The following is a 16,624-nucleotide window of genomic DNA, read 5'->3' as shown; positions in this document are numbered from 1 at the left end:
CTTCATTTAACTCCCTTATGTCTTTACTGATTTTCTGCCTGGATGATCTGTCAAGTTGAGATAGTGGGGTGTTGAAGTCCCCTACTATGATTGTGTTACTGTTAATATATTGCTGTAGCTCTTTCAGTAGAAGTTTGATGTATTTAGATGGCTTCTCATTGGGTGCATAGATATTAATAATTGTTAAGTCCTCTTGATTGACTGATCCTCTGAGCATTAAGTAGTGTCCATTCCTATCTTTTTTAATCTTATCTATTTTAAAGTCTATCATGTCAGATATGAGAATAGCTGTTCCTGCCCTTTTTTGTGGGCCATTGGCTTGAATGATAGTTTTCCATCCTTTCACTTTAAGTCTGTGTTTGTCTTGTTGCGTTAGGTGAGTTTCCTGTAGACAACATATTGTTGGGTTGTGTTTTCTGATCCATCTTCCTACTCTGTGTCTTTTAATAGGTGAATTCAGGCCATTGACATTTATTGATATCAAATATTGAAGATATTTTAACGCCATTCTTGTAGAGTTTTAGAGTGTTTTGATATATGTCCTATTTGTGGTGGTCTGTTTGTTTATAGGAGACCTTTCAGAACTTCTTTCAGTGCAGGCTTGGTGATGGTTGCTTCCTTCAACTGTTGCTTGTCTGAGAAGGTTTTGATGCTTCCATCTAGTCTGAATGACAATCTAGCAGGATATAGTATTCTTGGCTGAAAGCCTTTCTCACTGAGCACTCGATAGATATCTTGCCATTCTCTTCTGGCCTGTAGTGTTTGTATGGAGAAGTCTGCTGCTAATCTTATGGGTTTTCCTTTGTAGGTGACTCTTTGTTTTTCTCTTGCAGCCTTGAGGATCCTTTCTTTATCCTTATTCCTTTCCAATCTAAGTATGACATGTCTTGGTATCTTTAGGTCTGGGTTAATTCTGTTTGGGACCCTCTGGGCTTCTTGAATCTTTATGTCTTTGGTGTTGTCTAGACTAGAGAAATTTTCAGCTATTATGGCCTGGAGAACGCTTTCTTCCTCCCCTTCTCTTTCTTCCTCTGGTAAGCCAATAATGCGTATATTGTTTCTTTTGAAGTCATCCCATAGGACTCTGTTGTTGTTTACAGTATCTCTTAATCTCTTTTTGAGATCTCTTACTTCTTTTTTAGTTGTCTCTAATTCATCCTCAATCTTGCTAATTCTGTCTTCAGCCTCATTGATTCTATTCTCTCTGCCCTCTACTGCTTTCTGGAGTTCATCTATTTTGTTGCCCTGCTCTGATACTGTTTTAGCTTGTTCAGCTAGTTGCCTTCTTAGCTCAGCGATTTCAGCTTTCAGCTCTCTAATAACCATGAGATAATTAGAATTTTCTTCCATATTCTCATTTGTTGTTCCTGCATTTCTGATTACAATTTTTTCAAATTCTTTACTCACTCCTGTTATTATTTCCTTAGCTAATGTTTGGATGTTGAACTCGTTGTTTTGTGCTTCACCCTCTGGAGGACTTTTAGCTGGACTCTTGTCCTGGTTCGAGTCTCCAATATTTTTTCTTGTTGTTTTAACCATTTTATATAAGTTAACAGTTTTTTCAATCCCTGAGTTGGAGTTCAGTGGTGTAAAAGCCTTTTTTTTCCCCCCTGTAGGCTATGGGAGCCTGAGGGCTTTTAAACTATCAATAGGCTTCTTAGCTTAATCACTGACTCCTGACCAAGAGATAAAGCAGGGTGTGGCAGAGATAATCCAGTGGTTATGCAAAGAGACTTTCACAGCCCCTCAGCTATGCCACCGAGGTATAGGTCTTCTCCTGAGTTTCCCGGTTAGATCTCTGTCCCCTGGTGTCCCTCCCTGTTGCTGCTCCAGATTCTGAGAGTAGCAATGGAGACTCAGAGTTGCACTTGGAGAGTCTCTGGGGAGTCCTTTCCTCCCTTCAGCTGTCCCCTTGTTGGTGGAGCAGACTGGAGGTGGTGTCTCCACTGACAAACTGTGGAACTGTTAGCAGTCACTTAATCTCTCCTTAGGCCCCTCTCTCCTCTCTGTCACCAGCCACGCGTGTTTGTACTCACGGGTGATTTACTGGGTTTCTGTGGTCATTCTAGTCCTGTCTTGTTTCGGTCCGGGTGGTCTCCTTTGGTATTCCTAGTTGATCTGGGAGAGGAGAGGAGAGGAGAGAAAGCGATCTGCTGCTCGTAGCTCCGCCTCTGCCTCCGGAAGTCGAATAAGAGGATAATCCTTATGGAAGATCTATTCAATAGGAAACCACAATGCAATAATTTAAAAAATTTCTTTATTGGAGGATTAATTTTTTACAGTCAACTGTAAATATAATAGTTTGTACATGCATAACATTTCCCAGTTTTCCACATGACAACACAACCCCCACTAGGTCCTCTGTCATTAACTAAGGTGGTTCCAGGACCTGATCCTCCCCACCCACCACCCCAGAGTCTTTTACTTTGGCAATAAAAATTCTGAGATTGTTTTATTTGGGATAAAATAGGTGGAGCTAGAGGTGATTATGTTAAATGAAGTAAGAGGTGAGGAACAACAAACAGGTGGGTTGCTCATAGATGACTAAAATAAGTGAACTTTCAAAAAAAAAAAGTACCTGGGTGTCTCTTGGACATTATGAGAACTAAGGTGGTTGTGAGGTATGGGGTGGGGGTGGGGAGAGAGAACTTTGGTTAAGGGAATAACTAATATGAGCCTTGTAGGGGTATGAATACACTCTTGGAATCATGTAACTGCCTAAAACTGAAAAATCATTTTAAAAAAAGGTTGATAAAATAGGTGCTTTTTAAGATCTACATTGAAGATGATAGACATTCCAGCAAGGTCTAGTGAGTATTATTTATTCACTTTAGACCCATATCTCCAAACTCAGTGGCCAGTCACCTAACTCAAGTTGGACGTGCTAAGATCGACCCAGTCTGGAAAAGAGAAATTTCCCATGAGTGGTCATCCCACTTCCGGTTATCTTGTCCATCTCCAAAACTCTCTCCCTTTACACTGTCTGAACTGGAAGACGCTTTGAAGAGGGTTAAACTGGGAACAGCTGCTGGCTATGATAACATCACCCCAGAACTCATTCTTAACCTGGGTCCCACGGCAAAGAAGTGGCTCGCTTCATTCCTGTCCCACATCTTGGAATCTGAGTCTATGCCCAAAGTTTGGCGTCGTGCGAAGGTAATAGCGGTTTTGAAACCAAAGAAAGACCCAACACTGGCCGCCAGCTATAGACCAATTTCTCTCCTCTCCGTGTGTTACAAACTCCTTGAGAGGCTGCTTCTGTCATGTATTTCTCATCTTACAGAGAAATTCCTATCACCCGCCCAAGCTGGTTTCCGCCCAGGAAGAACTACCTGCGAACAAGCCCTGGCCCTCTCAACTTACATTGAAAATGGATTCCAGAAGAATTTAAAGATGGGTGCTGTCTTTGTTGATCTCATAGCAGCCTATGACACGGTCTGGCACCGTGGTCTCCTAGTCAAGATCTCAAGATACCTGCCTCCATGGGTGGCCAATACTATATCGTTTCTTCTCCAAAACAGAAGATTCCGGGTGCATCTGGGTGACAAGTCTAGCAGATGGAGACTTGTCTCAAGTGGCCTCCCCCAGGGCTCTGTTCTGGCTCCTACGCTATTTAATATTTACATCAATGATCTCCCAGAAACTTCTTCAAGGAAGTTCATCTACGCCGATGACATCTGTTGTGCAACTCAGGCATCCAAGTTCGACATCCTCGAGGAAACACTCACGAAAGACATGTCTCTGATATCTGATTACTGTAAAAAATGGCGACTAATCCCTAGCACTGCAAAAATGGTATCATCTGTTTTCCATCTACACCATGCCTCGGCCTCGCGTGAGCTTAATGTGCAGCTTGACGATATGAGAATCCGGCATGAAGCCCAGCCAGTCTATCTTGGTGTTACTCTCGATCGCACTCTGTCATTTCACAAACATCTCATAAAAACTGCAGCAAAGGTGCATCATCTAAGTTCATTTCCCACGTCTACGCTCTACCGGACCTGCCAATATACGCGGATATCTTCGCCCACCCTGTCCAACGCTTGACGTCTCATCACCCAATCTGGTCCCCTACACCTACACTGAACTTGTCTGTTCCAGACTCTTGGAAACAGAGTTGGCAGTCAGCTGAGGTAAAGAACAAACACCTCATCACAGACCCCTGCAAGCGTCAACCCGGCTTTGACCTAGCACCTTATGATTGGGCCCTCCTCAATCGCTATCGAACAGGCCATGGCTGGTGCGCCGCTATGTTCCATCGCTGGGGGGCCAGAGATGACCCGTGTTGTCAAAATTTTTGGAGGCTCTTGCCGGCCTGGCTTGCTTCACAGCGGGTAACAGAGACGCGGAGACAACAGCTGGGCAGGGAAGCTGTATTTCTTTATTCAGGAACAACGATTCATAAACTAAGACAAACTAATCACCAAACAGAACTCTGCTGTCTCTTTGCGGCGGCGCAAGGACTCTTTCTTTTCTGTAACTCGGGAACTCTCGAACTCTGGAACTCTACTCTTTTAACAACAGACCCGAACTGCCCCTGCGGCTACAGACAGACTATGACCCACATAGTCAATGACTGCCACCTCTCCAGATTCAAAGGAGGTCTCGAAACTTTACATCAGGCTCAACCTGACGCTGTTGATTGGCTACGCAAGAAGGGCAAACGCTAGAAGAAGAACTTTAGACCCTCACTGCCTGGCATCCTGCTGATAAAAAGCAGGGGCTCTGTATTTGGCAAATGAAGTCTTGTCTTCTTAGATAATTTCTTTGTTTTCTTCTCTTTTTTTTAAAAAATATTTAATGCCACCAAGATTATTGCTCAGGCTGCACCACTCCCTGCAGCCATTTTTTTCTTTATCTTCTCTTTCTCTTTTTCTTTTTTCTCTTTTTTTTTTTTTTGGTAATTTTCACTAGATAAGACAGAGAGAAATTGAGAGAGGATGGGAGTATAGACAGAGGATGAGGAAGATAGATATCTGCAGTCCTGTTTTTTAAAAAGATTTTATTTATTCATTCATGAGAAAGATAGGAGGAGAGAGACAAAGAACCAGACACCACTCTGTCACATGTGCTGCCAGGGATTGAACTCAGGACCTCATGCTTGAGAATCCAGTGCTTTATCCACTGCGCCACCTCCTGGACCACAAATCTAGGTCTTTATGCTTAGTAATATGTGTGCTTAACTGGGTGCACCACCCCTGGCCCCCTTAGACAATATCTATCTGTTGTTTTGATACAATTAGCCACTAGCTTAAATCTGAGTATCATGATTTATAAATATTCTCTTCTGTTTCTTCAACTGAAATTGAATTCAACAAACAAATTTCAGTTACACAATAAAAAATCAAAAAGAATTTGAAGAATTAAAATAAATCCCCAAATCAGGTCAGCCAAGTTGTCCAAAATTATTGTTGTTGTTGTTATTACTTTAGTCTGTGTGCATTTGAGAGAGAAGGGAGCTGCCGCTGATGGTATAGAAGGTGCGGGGAGGAGGAGTGGCCAGGCAAGGAGTTGTATTCTAGGAAGCGTGTCAGTAGAGAGATGGTATTCCCCTCTCCTGCTCTCTACTTGGAATTGGTAAAGGTGGTGTTACTCATTAACCAAAGAGACTTAAGTTATTTGGCCAGTGAAAGTGAATGAGTTCATGAACTCACACACCTGTAAATTCTCACTGCTGCCTGTAAAGCTTCTGCTATTGGAGACTTACTGCTTTGTGCAAATGAGGACTTCTCTGCCTTTGGGGTGTAAGCCAGAGAGTTTGGGAGAGAGAGGTAGGTTCCTGCTCTAATTGGAGCTACTCTTCAAGGGGTAAGGGCACAGTGAACTGTGCAACTGGGGAGTCACTTGTTCTAAATAGATGAACTAAGCTTTACAATAGGCGTCTCAACCCAGAGGGAAGCATGTGGATGGTGAGAACCAGAAGAACTTGCAGACATTTGTGATGCAGAGGAAACTATGAAGCAGAGAAATGCCCACCTGGATTATCAGAGTTCAGGTTCGATGTTTACTTCTCAAAACTGAATCATGTAAGCACTGCATTGGGAATTCCCCACAGAGTAGCAGCTTCGATCTAAAAACCTTAGGTCTGGGGGTGCTGCATTATTCACAATAGCAAAGAAGTGGAAGCAACCTAAAGGCTGACCTGAAAGGAAAATTATGGGATATATATACTCCCTGGAATACTACTTTGCAATTGAAAAAGATGATATTATGAGCCTCTGGCTCCCCACCTGCAGGGGAGTCCCTTCACGGGCAGTGAAGCAGGTCTGCAGGTGTCTATCTTTCTCTCCCCCTCTCTCTCTTCCCCATCTCTCTTGATTTCTCTATGTCCTCTCTAGCAACAGCAACAGCAATGTCAACAATAAAAATAACAACAACAAAGGGAAAAATGGTCTCGAGGAGCAGTGAATTCATAGTGCAGGCACCGAGCCCTAGAGGCAAATAAAATAATTAATAAAACATTTAAACAATGATGATGTTTTGCTAGCAAATAAAACCAGAAGTGATTAAGCTTAGTGAAGTAAGAGTTGAAAAGCAAGTACTGTATAGCTTCACTTAAATGTGGAATCTAGGGAACTGAAGCACACAAGCTTGAAAAACAAAACCAAAGATGTAACCCAGTTTGTTTTCTAAGGCTGCATAAGAGCTACGGTGGTTAACATTGGGAGGATGGTGGCACAGAACTCTGGTGGCAGGTGTGTGGTATACCTTTTCATCTTAAAATCTTATAAACCATTATTGAATCACTAAACGCAAAACAAAACAAAACTTTTTTTTTTGGGGGGGAGATTAGTTGATAAGAGGCTTTGTGTGAGCTAGCATTATGATAATGTTTTTCCTAAGTAAATAGTCTACATGTAAAATAATCATAAACCTATAAGAGAAATAAAATTAGTATGTGTCTAGACTAAGAAATTTGAAAAATATCTAGAAACATAAAAAAATGACAGTTAGAAATTGCCCCCCAAGTATGTAGAGTTAGCTATTTGAAATATTTTATCTACATGTATATTTCAAAACCAGTATTTAAAGCAATCAGTTGTGTTTACAGTGTTATGCTTTCTAATGTTACACCATTTGGGGGGTTGTTTGGATTGTGGTTTCACATGCAGCTGTAAGAAGAAGGTGGTGGTGTACCTGGTAGAGCACACATGTTATAATGTGCAAAGAACCAGGTTCAAATCCTTGATCCCTACCTGCACGGGGGTGGGGGTGGGGGGGCTGACTCTCCCCTCCTCCTTGATTTTTTTTTTAAAGTGCTTTATTTATTTTAAAGAAGGTGGGAAGCCAGAGCACTGCTCAGCTCTTGTTTATGGTGGTACTGAGGGTAGAACCTGGGACCTCAGAGCCTCAGGCATTAAAGGTGTTTCCAAAGCCATTATGCTCTCTCCCTCTCTCTGTCTTCCCCTCTTCTCTTCTCGTTTTCTCTCTGTTCTATCTAGCAACAACAACAGCAATGTCAACAATAAAAAAATAACAACAAGGGCAACAAAAAAAGGGGGGGAATGGCCTTCTCTCTATCTCCCCCACCCCTCTCAATATCTCTGTGTTACTATCCAATAAATAAATAAAATGAATAAATAAATAGAAATATTTTAAAATAGTGCATTCCCTTAAAAAAACAGGATACATGGGAACCCCACGTGCCCTTTAACAAATTTCTCCCAATGGTGACATCTTCTAAAGCTGTAGCAGAAGATCACGACTAGAATGCTTACATCTGTAACCCAGCAATGTGATTCAGATATCCCTGTCTCCTTGTACACATTGGTGTGTTCAGTTAGATCGAATCAGTTTTTATGTGTGTAAATGTATGTGTACACAAACACAGTCAAAATGTAGACCAGTCCCATTGCCACAAGGAGTCCCCAGTTCCTTGATCCCTGGCAAACTAATCTGTTCTCCTTGTCTTCCCTGTAAAGTGTTACGAAAATAGGACCAAAGAAAGAATGCAGAGCTAGCACAGTGGAAGAGCCCAGGGCTTGCATGCATGAGGGTTCATCTGCCAAAAGCTGAGCAAGTTTCTGCTCTTCCTCACCCCTCTCTCATAAAAATTGAAATTAATCTTTGAAACTATGGGATCCCATAGTATGTGATTGTGTGGGGTTAGTTTTTTCTTTTTCTTTTTCTTTTCTTTCACTTAGCATTGTTTCTTGGAGATCAGTCTCAGTTGCTGTAGCACAAACTCATTTCTCTTGATTTCTGAGGAGTGTTCTGTGGTTTGGAACAATGGCTTAACCAAAAAGAGGTGAGACAGCCAGCTGTGACCAGGGGCTGAGCATGGCCTGTTGATCTTCTAAATTTTAATTCCTATAGAAAGAGTTGAAGAACCGTTGAGTTGTGTCTGACTTTTCATGTGTCTGGCTTTGCTTCTGGCTTTTCATGGATTATAAATAAATCTGTGATGGATACTCAAGTACAAGCTTATATATATGAAGATACGTTTTCTTCTCTCTGGGATAATTGCCCAGGAGTGCAGTGACTGGTCACAGGGCAACAGCATGTTTACTTTTATGAAAAACTCACCAACTGTTTCTCTGAAGTATTGTATCATACATTTAAACATTTAGTGTGACTATTACCCTAAGTAATTAGGCATCTGGAAAAAAGCCATGAGATTTTATTTTTTATTTACATGCTCATAGCTTTTATTGAAGTAATTTTGGTTTACAAGATTATATATGTTTTGGGGGTATAATTAACCTCGCACCTCTTCATGCTGTGTGTTACCACATCATATCCATCTTCAAAGTACCTTTCACCAGCCTACACCATTCACTGGGCTACACAGCACCCTTCCTACCTTCTCCCTTTGGTAACCTCAGTTCCACTATCAAAGTCTAAGGATTCTCTTTAATTTGACATTATCTCTTCTCTTGCTGTGGAAGACAACAAGAACAACAAGATTTTAAGTGACTACTTCATATCACATGAGATAAATGTAGCAAAATTGATTCACAAATTTTAATAATGTTGAACATGTTGGTCATGTCAGAGTTCTTTTCCCCCATGAGACATCATTAATAGACTCCTGTCTACAGAGTTGGTGTAAGCAACAGGCCAGCTAGAACTGGTTGTAGCAATGCCCAGGAATAAACAGTTTCTGAAAAGCTGATTCACAGGAACTTCTCTGCACCATGGCCCGAGGGTGACTCTCTTTCCACTGGGCAATGAGAAATGTAAATGTAATACAGAGAGCATGTGCTCATGATAGCACAGGCACTGACAACATGCCCTCGAATCCATCACCCCGTGGACCTCTCTCTCTTTTTTTAACCAAGAGAAAGACTGGGATGCCATAATGTCAGGGGAGTCAGGTGGTCCCTTGGGAGTAGTTGGAATGAGGTAAAGGGGAGTGGGATGCCTCTGCTAGCACACTTTGAGGTGATCAGTGTTCTCATCATGGGAATGGTCTTATCAGAAAACAGACTGGCTGTTGGCTGAGGAAAATACAAGCACTTTTATGAACTCTGCCCCTAATTACTCTCTTGATTTCTGTGTGTCTGTTGAAAACCTTTTCTGTTTGGCTTAGTATCTAGAAGGCTTCACTTATAGTAGCCCAGAGCATTAAGATCAAAGATGGAACAGTCCAACTAAGAGGTAAGGACCACCTCCAAGTGGCCTGGGATCTCTTCCCTGTTATCTGCCAAGGGTGGAATTTAGGGGCCCCAGGGGTGGACTTTAGGGTATAGCTATTAAAGAGATTCTTCATGCTAACATTTGAGTGCTGACTCTCTTTGGGAGGAGGGACAATTCGCCTTCACTCCCTAAATGATCCGTCTCCTATACTACTGAGTCATGATGCTACTGTTGGAGCTCTTGGTAGAGCACAGATGGGCTCGAATTCATAATTGTGAATAAAGCATCGAGTTTCTTGGCATTCCATTTTCTGTCTCCAGTGAAAGGCAGAAAGGGCTTTATAAAACTTCACGAAGTTCCTATGAAACAATTGCTTAGCTCTGGCTTAAGGTGGTGCTGGAGATTGAACCTGGGACTTTTTGCATAACCATTATGCTGTCTCCCTTGCCCAATATACAAAACAATTGTATTGAAGCTACAAAACATTATCATGGCTACTATGCTTATAGTGAAATCTGTCTATTGGCAGCTGACCCTTTCAACTTGCTATCACCTAAGAATCACTTGTTCTTAATGCTGGTTCCTTAGGATAACCCCAAGTGATTTGATCGTGCATATCGGGGCGTGGACTCAGGGTACCTAACTGACTATATATAATTGACCAGATCTCTCTGCCCCCATCCCCAGAGAATTCTGATGCAGGTGGCAACAAAGTGATACTTGGAAAAAACAGAATCTGAATTCTCCAGTCAAGTGTAGCAGGAGGAAAGCTTCACTGATCATTTGGAACTCAGAGGCTCCCCACATGCAGCTGGACTGAAGCAGTACCATTTGGTTTGAGAAGCCAGTAGGATAGTCATGTGGAAATGACCCTGAAGTCATTGTCTGGAAGTTCAGCAGGAAGGTCTGGGTGGAGGGAAAGCCTGGGAGTCATCTTGTGTAGGTAACAGCTGAAGCCTCTTGGGCAGTAAGGTTTGAATACTATGTTCGGGATTCCAGTATTGCCTATTGTTATTGTTTTAAAAAGCATTAAAAATTTTTTGTAGATATTGTTTACCCTTTCCCCCCTATTTTTAATTCATTATTCATTAGAACAAAGAGAAATTGAGAGGGGGAAGAGGAGATAGAGGAGTAGGCAGACACCTGCAGACCTGCTTCAGCACTTGTGAAGTGTCCTTGCTACAGGTGGTTCGAAGAGGGGGGTGGCTACAACCCAAGTCTTTGCACATAGTACCACGTGCACTTAACCCTGTACATCACCACCCGGTCCCCTCAGTTTGTCCATTTATTATTATTATTATTTTAATATTTATTCCTTTTTGTTGCCCTTGTTATTTTATTGTTGTAGTTATTATTGTTGTTGTTATTGATGTCGTTGTTGTTAGATAGGACAGAGAGAAATGGAGAGAGGAGGGGAAGATAGAGAGGGGGAGAAAAAGACACCTGCAGACCTGCTTCACGGCTTGTGAAGCGACTCCCCTGCAGTTGGGGAGCCGGGGGTTCTAACCGGGGTCCTTAAGCCAGTCATTGATGAGGTAAAGAACAAACACCTCATCACAGACCCCTGCAAGCGTCAACCCGGCTTTGACCTAGCACGTTATGATTGGGCCCTCCTCAATCGTTATCGAACAGGCCATGGCCAGTGCGCCGCTATGTTCCATCGCTGGGGAGCCAGAGACGACCCGAATTGCCCCTGCGGCTACAGACAGACTATGACCCACATAGTCAACGACTGCCACCTCTCCAGATTCAAAGGAGGTCTCGAAACTTTACATCAGGCTCAACCTGATGCTGATGACTGGCTACGGAAGAAGGGCAAACGCTAGAAGAAGAACTGACTGCTTCTGCTCTTCCCTTCCTATTGGCTAAGCAACCACCACATCCAGCTGGTTCCCTTCCTAAACGACTTAACTTTGGGAGGAGTTGAGAGTCTGCATTTCTGGGGCCAAGTGGGGCCATACCTGGTTGAGCGCAGGTGTTACAATGCTCAAGGACCCGGGGTTCGAAACCCTGGTCCCCACCTGCAGGGGGAATGCTTTGCAAGAGGTGAAGCAGTGCTGTAGGTGTCTCTCTCCCTCTCTATCATTCCCTTCCCTCTCGATTTCTGGCTCTTTCCATCCATAAAGATAATAATAATAATAAAAAGTCACTCATCTTGGGCATTGGTAGTGACAGGGTTCAAACCTAATCTCTCTCGCATGCACACCCTGTGCACTACTATTGCACTCTCCCCTCCCAAGAGCTACAACTCTCTGATAACCAGCCTGGTTGTGTGACTTCCGAAGCCTCACTCTACCTCCTAGGACTCCAGTTTCCCTCATTTATAAGACCAGCTCAAGGACTAGGGACTTCCGCATTGTGGTAAAGCCGAGGAGCAGGGCAGTTCAGCCCCCTGCCCGCCTCGTGATTCTCTGAGACGCTCTCCAAGGTCCAGTCCTACTTGACCTGGATCGCAGCCAGCCCTTTCAACAACTCAGAAGACAAAACCGCTTCAAAGACTGCCAGGAAATTCAGAGAATTGGACAGGCTGGCTTCTGCCCGGAGGGGGCGGGGCCACAGGCGGGTCCTGGGGGCGGGGCCACACGGGGAGCTGCGTGCACGTTAATTGGTTGGCCTTCGTGTGACGTCTACAGTCCCGACCCCGGCCCCGCCCCGGTCGGCGCCGGCCCCGCCTCTGTGTCCCCCGCGGGCTGCGGGCCCTCACGGCGCCGGCGCAGAGATGGCGGAGGCCGTGGAGCGCACTGACGAGCTGGTCCGCGAGTACCTGCTCTTCCGCGGCTTCACGCATACGCTGCGGCAGCTGGATGCGGAGATCAAGGCGGACAAGGAGAAGGGGTTCAGGGTGAGCTGCCGGCGGGCGCGGCGCAGGCGCGGCCCCCCGAGGGAGCCTGGAGTGGGCTTTCCCTTCAGCACTGCCCCGCCCCGGGGGAGGCGCTGTCACCGCAGTGGGGACCGTCGTCACCTGGCGGTCAGGATCCGGGGTCCCGACAGGGGACTCACCAGCTGGAGGTCAGCCAGCGCATCAGGAGGCTGCAGCCCAGGCGCCCCGACCCCCGGGTTGGGCTCTGCAGCTCGGCCTCAGCAAGTGCTGGGCCGCCACGGGCCAGGATGGCGAGGAGACTTGAGCGGATGGCGAGGTGACATGGCAATGCACAGAGCTGGCTTCCCCATGGCATTGGGGGGAGCAAAGGGCTCCGGGCCCCGAGATGTTAGCCGGGTTCCAGCGTCTCTGGTGTTTGTTTCCAAAGGCCTTGCTTATGACTACTTGGGGGGCACTGTTGCTTCTACATTTGAGAAAGACCTCGTTGAACACTGTAAAGCATTATACTGCTCCTGCCGGAGCCTGTTAAATCTCTTGGGATTTATCCATTTGTGCTGCTTCCCCTGCTCAGACGCTATTTTCCCTTGAGAGATTTTTTTTTTTTTTTTTTTTTTAATTTACAAGCGCTAGGGTTAGGGCTACTGTTTCTGCATTGGTAGTGGGCCGTAGGTTGAGAAAGGGGGTGAGCTAGCAGTAAGAGCACCAGAAAGAGGCGTTAGGAAACTTGAGTTTCTTGTCCCACCAAAGCCAGGGCTTGTTTAGTGGTAAAAACAAATCATCTCGACCCTGGGAACCTCAGAGCCCTGGTGTGCAAAATGGGAACGTTGGTGCTGGTATGCCAAACCTTCTCGAGGTTTTTGTACTCCCGTGTAGTTGCTTCTCACAAGGAGGCGGCTTCTCTGGCTGGTAGTTTGAGCTACTGCAAATGGCTTTGGTGCTGCTTTGGCGACTTGGAGGTAGTTGGTGCGTATTGTGACAAGCTTCAGAATCCTGGAAGACTAGTGATAGTCTCACTCTTTATTATGATTTTTTTAAAGCTAGGCAGCTGAGATAAAAGATGAAGTCACATTGCTATATTGGTTGAATAAGTCACAGGAAGCCCTAGACCTGGGCTAGATCTTTATTATTTTTTTCCTTTTATTTTATTGCTAGGCTGTCTGTTTTGCGATGACTTTTTTTTTCTCTTCAGATAGATAGAGACAAAGACCACAACACAAAAGCTTTGTTTAGTGTTGAAATACTGAAGTACATCATGTGGTGTACCCAGGGATGAACCTGGCTGAAAACCTGGGCTGTGTGCATGGCAAAGCAGACATGGCAGAGGCCCCCCAGGTGACTTACCAGCCCAAGACTTACATCACTGTGAAAGAGTGAGAACATCACTCTCATAACCATACCTGGTGCTGGAAATTGAACCTAGGGTCCTGGCTTTGCCAGTCATGTCCTCTACCAGCTAAGCCACCTCCCCTGTTGTCAGGGTGCTTTATACACCTGACATTTCCATATATACGAAGGTCAAATCACATGTCTAAAGTCAGAAAAAAAAATCCCTTAAAAGCTATCTCATGGATATGCCTTGCAAAATTTCACAGATTGCTAACTTAACGAATGCACACCAGAAGCCACAGCAAGAGGAAAGAACTGTTTTTACCCTGAGGAGTGAGAGGGAGAACTCCCTTCTGCCCATCGCCACCTTCTCCATCCTGGCTTTGTCTCACCAGGTGGACAAGATAGTGGACCAGCTGCAGCAGTTAATGCAGGTGTACGACCTGACTGCACTTCGGGACTATTGGAGCTACCTGGAGAGGCGGCTCTTCAGCCGCTTGGAGGATATATATAGGCCCACCATCAACAAACTGAAAACCAGCCTGTTCCGCTTTTATCTTGTTTACACAATCCAGGTACTTTTTGGACTCAGAGAGTTTCCTTCCTTAGTCGACTCCCCCCCCCCCCCCCCCCCCCCGGTAGGATTTGATTCTGCATGTTACTCTGGGGAAGGGTGGAACAGTCACACTACAAATTATTTTTGCCTGCTTTTCGACTCTTCTCCCTTCTGGCTTGTTGATCATCTGACTTGCCTTCCTCATTCCTGTTTCCATTCTTTTAAGAATGAGAGCCCGGGTGGTGTTTTCAAGAACCCAAGTAGATGGGACAAAGTTTGAGTGTTGAACAAGTTTCTGGTTGAGCTGGGGGCATATACCACTTAGGTTATTTGAAAATGCAACTAGGAATAAATTTTCAGGATGACATTTGTCATGCAGACTTCAGCTTGAACTAGCTTTGCAGTCATCCGGAACTTACTGTGAAAAGGGTGATGGCTTCTCTATGTCAAGGACTTTGCAGGGTGTGTCTGACTGTCTGTCCACTTACTTAGCAGGCTGGTATACAGAGGCTCTCTCTCTGCTGTGTAGAACGGAAAAACCTTACCTGTGGACTTCTGTCTCCGTCTCCCCTACCACCTTGTTTCCCCTGTGTCTGGACAGACAAACAGAAATGACAAAGCACAGGAGTTCTTTGCAAAGCAGGCCACGGAGCTCCAGAACCAGGCTGAATGGAAGGATTGGTTTGTCTTGCCCTTCTTGCCCTCCCCGGACACCAACCCCACCTTTGCTATCTACTTCTCTCGGCAGTGGGCCGACACCTTCATTGTGTCTCTGCACAACTTCCTGAGCGTCCTGTTCCAGTGTATGCATATCCTTCCAGCCACCCAGGCCAGTCTGGGGCCTGTAGACAGTGTGGCCTGTGATTGCTGCTCTCGCTACAACCACCTCTTCTACACGGTGCCCAGGGGACGTGGCCATGGGTCATTCCGGGAGGCGGGAGAGGGATTGTGGTTATTTTTGTCAGTGGGTCAGGGAACTGTAAACCTTACTTCTGAAGCTCAGCTGCTGAGGCCATAGTTGACATGCATGACTTGGCACTGTCATGCCCTGTGCTGCCCTCTTCCCCCTATATGGCCTCCCTTTGTCAGGGTACTCGCCATTGAGAACAGTTCTTAGACTGGCGCTTCTTGTATGTGCTAGTGTTTGGGTCTCTCTCTGACAGTGACCTCTGTGTTCCTGAACTTGCCAAAAAATCGAACAGCTTTAAGAATGTAGACGTGGCTATTTGAGAGCCTGAGTGAGGAGGGGATCGTATGGAACTAGCAACGTGCCATGTTGGCCATGTTGGCGTGGAAAGCTGGCTGCCCCTACACCCTGGGCAGCCTTCCTTGCTCTCTAGGCTGGAGTTCTAGGGGAGGCCAGGGAGTCTGGCCTGATTGGGGCTGCCTGGTGAGGCTCTGATAAAGTGGGCGAGCTAGCGGCCCTCCCACTGCCGGCTTTGTGGCTTCTGGGAGGAGTAGCTGGTGGAGGCAGGAAGAGTGCCCTTTCGTTCTGAGTTGTGGATGAACATGAATTCTGCTCTCACCAGTTCCTCCCACCTCCCGCCTCTGCACGCACACTCTTTCTTCCTCAGAAGGGTGTGAAAGTGAAACTGTTAGGGGGCTCAGTCCAGAGCTGGGTAGGGTGTGACCATGTGGGCCCTCTGGGGAAGCAGAAAATGCCTCTGATCTTTTCAGTGCAAGACAGTGCCTTGCAAACTAGGTCAAGCACATTGGCACCACCATTCCTTCCCTGGCACTGAGGCCCTGCAGCTTTGTGCTGCTCCTGGCTGAAGCTATTTGAGGGGAGGAGAGAGACTCTTCCCTAACCCAGAAGGCATTTGTTCATCAGTGGCATGCGGCTGCGTAACCTGCAGAAAGCTCTCTGTCAGAGTAGGCCCTTGCCAGGGATCGGTTCACTCTGGAAAGGGGAAAACCGCATGGCCCATCCTTGTGTCTCCCTGGCAGTGCGGAGCCACCAGTCTCTGAACTGACTCTGAGCTGAATGCAGCCATCAAGGCTTAGAAGCTCCGAGGAGCCCACAGCCCTCAACTCTGCTCCCTTCCCTGGGTCTCACGTTCTAGCCTTTTGCCACCATGTTGAGAGTCTGGGAAGGGCTTCTGGTAGTTTCACAAGCAGGTTTATTCTTTAACCTTATGTACCAGTTCCTGTGATCCTGAACTTTGATGCTGAGTGCCAGCGGACCAACCAGGTCCAAGAAGAAAATGAGGTTCTACGCCAGAAGGTTGGTTCTGAACACTCTTGTACAGTCTGCCTTGGGGAGTCCTGCTTTTCAAGTCTGAAATTAGCTAGTGACAGCAGAGGCCTGAGTGTCTGTAGGAGAGCGCTGGCGGGTCTCAAAT

General features: G+C 45.6%; 1 protein-coding gene across 4 annotated transcripts in view; it reads left to right on the top strand.

Moving 5' to 3' along the window:
- The first annotated feature begins 12,265 nt into the window (after positions 1-12,265).
- Positions 12,266-16,624, top strand: part of WDR91 (WD repeat domain 91) — a 32,187-nt gene continuing 27,828 nt past the window's right edge. The window contains exons 1-4 of one of the 4 annotated variants that reach the window (XR_009551234.1): positions 12,266-12,421; positions 14,122-14,301; positions 14,812-15,091; positions 16,424-16,506. Coding sequence is in view for 3 of the 4 variants with exons in the window: in XM_060196617.1 (XP_060052600.1) it covers positions 12,299-12,421; positions 14,122-14,301; positions 14,812-15,091; positions 16,424-16,506 (666 nt within the window). In the remaining variant the exon portion in view is untranslated. The remainder of the gene's footprint in view (positions 12,422-14,121; positions 14,302-14,811; positions 15,092-16,423; positions 16,507-16,624) is intronic. The other 3 variants (XM_060196618.1, XM_007526552.3, XM_060196617.1) reach the window with 3 other exon arrangements.

Source organism: Erinaceus europaeus, chromosome 8 (assembly GCF_950295315.1).
Source record: "Erinaceus europaeus chromosome 8, mEriEur2.1, whole genome shotgun sequence".
NCBI lineage: Eukaryota > Metazoa > Chordata > Mammalia > Eulipotyphla > Erinaceidae > Erinaceus > Erinaceus europaeus.
Note: the sequence above shows the minus strand (reverse complement) of the source record. Positions and strands in the feature narration are given on the sequence as shown.